The following is a 3,751-nucleotide window of genomic DNA, read 5'->3' as shown; positions in this document are numbered from 1 at the left end:
CCAGCACTCTGCACTAGACGTTGTTTGTCAACCCTCCTGTGGCCCAGAGTTGTGGGGTGTGTGAGCAGTGGGGCAGGGAAGCTCCAGGAGCTGTGAACAAACAGGATTTCTCCTTTTCGGGGTTTTTTCCCTGTTCTGTTGTACCTGGGAGCTGTTAGGAGGGTGCTGCTCATCCTGGGGAATGCAGAAATATCCTTAGGTGGGCATTTGGGCTGCTTGGTGGCCCTCCCTGCTTCCAAGTTTTATGATTATATGGCGTAACTCAGTCTGGGTTTGGGACCAGGAGCCAGGGTCAGACATGGTTCCTGCTCTTCTTTCCATGTGTTGACACCAACTGGGGTAAGACTGGCTTTTGGGGGGGGTTAAGTGAGGAATCCAGGCTGGTTTTGTGCACAGAACTGATGGTGTTTTGTTCTGTTGTGCTTTCCCAGGCTTCCAGAGGGCTTCACGCAGCTTCGGAGCCTGGGCCATTTGGCCCTGAACGATGTGTCCCTGCAGAGCCTCCCCAATGACATCGGGAAGTGAGTAGGCCCCTGTCCTGGCAACGGGAGGAGGGTTGGGGTGGGGACACCGTGCTTTTGGGGTGAGGACACCGTGCTTTTGGGGTGAGGACACCAGCAGGACTTGGAGGGTCCCCTCCCAGGCACAGCCACTGCACTGAACACGCTGTGTGAGCACCTCTGGGCATTATTCATATTAAAAACCCACCTTTTTATAAGGTCCCTTTCACAGAATCCCAGACCGTTAGGGACTGGAAGGGACCTCCAAAGCTCATCCAGTCCAATCCCCCTGCCGCAGCAGGAACACCCAGATGAGGTTACACAGGAAGGCGTCCCGGCGGGTTTTGAATGTCTGCAGAGAAGGAGCCTCCACAACCTCTCTGGGCAGCCTGGGCCAGGGCTCTGTCACCCTCACTGAGAAGAAGTTTCTTCTCCAATTGAAGTGGAACCTCCTGTGTTCCAGTTTGTGTCCGTTACCCCTTGTCCTATCATTGTTTGTCACCGAGAAGAGCCTGGCTCCATCCTCGTGACACTCACCCTTGAAATATTTCTAACCATGAATGAGGTCTCCCCTCAGTCTCCTCTTCTGCAAACTAAAGAGCCCCAGCTCCCTCAGCTGCTCCTCAGAAGGGAGATGCTCCACTTTCCTGGTGTCAGCCCCTTCTCCTCCTCTGTGCTCTGTGGCACAGACAAGGAGGGCATCCAGGCTTCTCAAATCCTCTTTTTTCCTTATTTTATGGGTGCCCCTTTCCAAACAAGACGTGGTCTGTCCAGTGATGCTGAGATGATTTATGCTGCTAGCAAATGGCCAGGGCAGAGCCTACGGGTGCAGTGCCTTTCCCATGGGATTTGGCTTTGTGCACACGAGGGATTCGATGTTTTTGGGCAGTCCTGCGTGTGATCCCACGTCTCCTTGTCCTGAGTTTGGGCATGGTGGTGTTTCGTGATTTTACAAGAAGCGGTCGCCTCCATCGGAAGCCGTTGAAGATCCAATTTGTTCTCGTTGCCACCTCCATTCCTGTGCCCACACCCGTGTTCGTGTAGGCCGTGAGGGGTGGTCCCGAGGGAAGGGTTTTGAGCGTCTCCTTGTATCCCTGAAGCCCTACTCAGCCAACCTGGCTTTCTTGCTCCCTTTTCTCTTGCAGTTTGGCAAACCTGGTGACTTTGGAGCTACGTGAGAACCTGCTGAAGACTCTCCCCACGTGAGTGTCTGTCTGGTGGCTTCAGGAATCTCCTGCCCCATCGTTCCTACCGATTCCTCAGGGATTTGCTGTTTCTGTAGTGCAGGCTGCAGCACTTGGCTTGGAAGGGCTCAAGGCTTTGCGTAAATGAGCTGCACCTTGCTGGATTTCTGTAAAGAGGGGTGAGGAGGGAGAGAGGTGGAGCAGGGGAGGATGTGCAGAGCCTGTGCTCAGCCTCTGGGTCAGGATCGATTTGGAACAGACAGGGTTCCCCAGGAAAGCTGCTGGAAATGGTGAGAGCCCTTTTCCTGGAGAGCTGGAGCAGATCCTTGTGGAAAAGGAGAGACAAAAGTACTGATGGATAGGAAGAGCTCTGCACGCAATGAAGTTCGTAGTTTGCAGGGCAGCAGAACGTGGCCGAAGATGTATTTTGCTTCCAACTTCTCTGTTTCATTGTGTAACCCTTCGGAGGGCTCTGGTTGGGCACCTTGTGGGAGCAGGGTGGGATGTCTGGTGTTCCTGCAGCAGAGAAACAGGGAGGAGAGGTAAGTCCTGTTCAACGTTCGCATTAGGGACGGAGGTGGATTCCTGGCACAGGGTCTGGCTGCTCCAGCTGATGCCAGCGGGCGGACGGGATGTGGAGAACCGATGAGTCTGTGCGTTCACCTCTGCTTGGGAGCCCGTCAGTTGTCTGTTGAGTTTCTAACCCGTGTTAGCTCTGTCAGCGTGTTTGCTGCCTGCTTGTCCATCCAGCTGGTGATTCCCCATTGGATACTCGTTGGAAGGGCTTCTTTGTGAATAGCAGTGTGGTTTGGGCCACACAAACTCCTCAGTGAACGTGTGAAACACACAGCTATCGTCGCCTTTCCTCAGTGCCCTCTTACTCCTGGCAAGTACTCAATGCGGCTCCCTGTACTTTACCCCCTTGCTCCTTTGCGCTGTTTAAAAAGGAGCGCAAAGGAGGCATCTGATGACACAGTGTTCAAGGAAGGCTTTGAGACTAAGCAGGTAGGGCCTTGGTCTTGCTTCTCCGTCGCTGTGAGACGTTGCTTTGACTCAGGTGCGTGCTGTTCCTGATGGTTCTTTTCCTCTGGGATGTACAGGTACAGGCTGTGTCCATGCCCTGTGTTGGTGCTGGACCCACTCCTGTCCGTGCCCTGTGTTGGTGCTGGACCCACTCCTGTCCGTGCCCTGCGTTCTTTGTGTCCACACAGACACCACCACAGTGACACCCCGTGTAAGTGAAGAGGGGCAATAGCTGCATCCAAAGTTGGGCTTTCAAACAGCAGTGAGGGATGGTCCCAATGGCTTTTCACCATTGAGGAACCAACAAGTATCTGGAGTTTGAGAATTCAGTCTGTGACCAGACCCGTGTGGTTTTGGGGGAGATCTCTCATGCTCCTTCGTTTCCCTATGTTAGATTTGTACGCTGTACAGCAAGATTCCTGTAGCATGATATGGGTTTTTGTTCTTTTTCTCTGCAAGATAAGTCCAGGCTTGACAGCCATTCTGCAGTGCAATCCCAGATTCTCTTCATCTTCCACAGCTCCCCAAATTCTGCCTTGAGACCCGTGTGGTTTTGGGGGAGATCTCTCATGCTCCTTCGTTTCCCTATGTTAGATTTGTACGCTGTACAGCAAGATTCCTGTAGCATGATATGGGTTTTTGTTCTTTTTCTCTGCAAGATAAGTCCAGGCTTGACAGCCATTCTGCAGTGCAATCCCAGATTCTCTTCATCTTCCACAGCTCCCCAAATTCTGCCTTGAGAAAGGAGGTTTTCTCTGCAAGATAAGTCCAGGCTTGACAGTCATTCTGCAGTGTGATCCCAGCTTCTCTTCATCTTCCACAGGTCCCCAAATTCTGCCTTGAGAAAGGAGGGGGTAGCAAGGGGGATTGGTCTCTGCTCCCCATAACAAGCGATGGGATGAGAGGAAATGGCCTCGAGTTGTGCCAGGGGAGGGGGAGGTTGGATTTTGGGGGGATTTCTTCCCCAAAGGGTTCTCGGGGGCTGCCCAGGGCAGTGCTGCAGTCCCCAGCCCTGAGGGGTTCAACAGCCCAAAGGGCGCTGCA

At 53.3% G+C, this 3,751-nt stretch overlaps 1 protein-coding gene across 1 annotated transcript in view; it reads left to right on the top strand.

The window, feature by feature from the left end:
- Positions 1-431: 431 nt before the first annotated feature.
- LOC104548104 (protein scribble homolog) overlaps positions 432-3,751 on the top strand; it is a gene marked incomplete at both ends in the record, with an annotated part of 7,497 nt that continues 4,177 nt past the window's right edge. The window contains 2 exons of the mRNA XM_010194027.1: positions 432-521; positions 1,646-1,702. Coding sequence (XP_010192329.1) covers positions 432-521; positions 1,646-1,702 — 147 coding nt within the window. The remainder of the gene's footprint in view (positions 522-1,645; positions 1,703-3,751) is intronic.

Source organism: Mesitornis unicolor, unplaced genomic scaffold, assembly GCF_000695765.1.
Source record: "Mesitornis unicolor isolate BGI_N332 unplaced genomic scaffold, ASM69576v1 scaffold26561, whole genome shotgun sequence".
NCBI classification, from domain to species: Eukaryota; Metazoa; Chordata; class Aves; order Mesitornithiformes; family Mesitornithidae; genus Mesitornis; species Mesitornis unicolor.
This window is presented reverse-complemented; position numbering and strand designations above follow the sequence as displayed.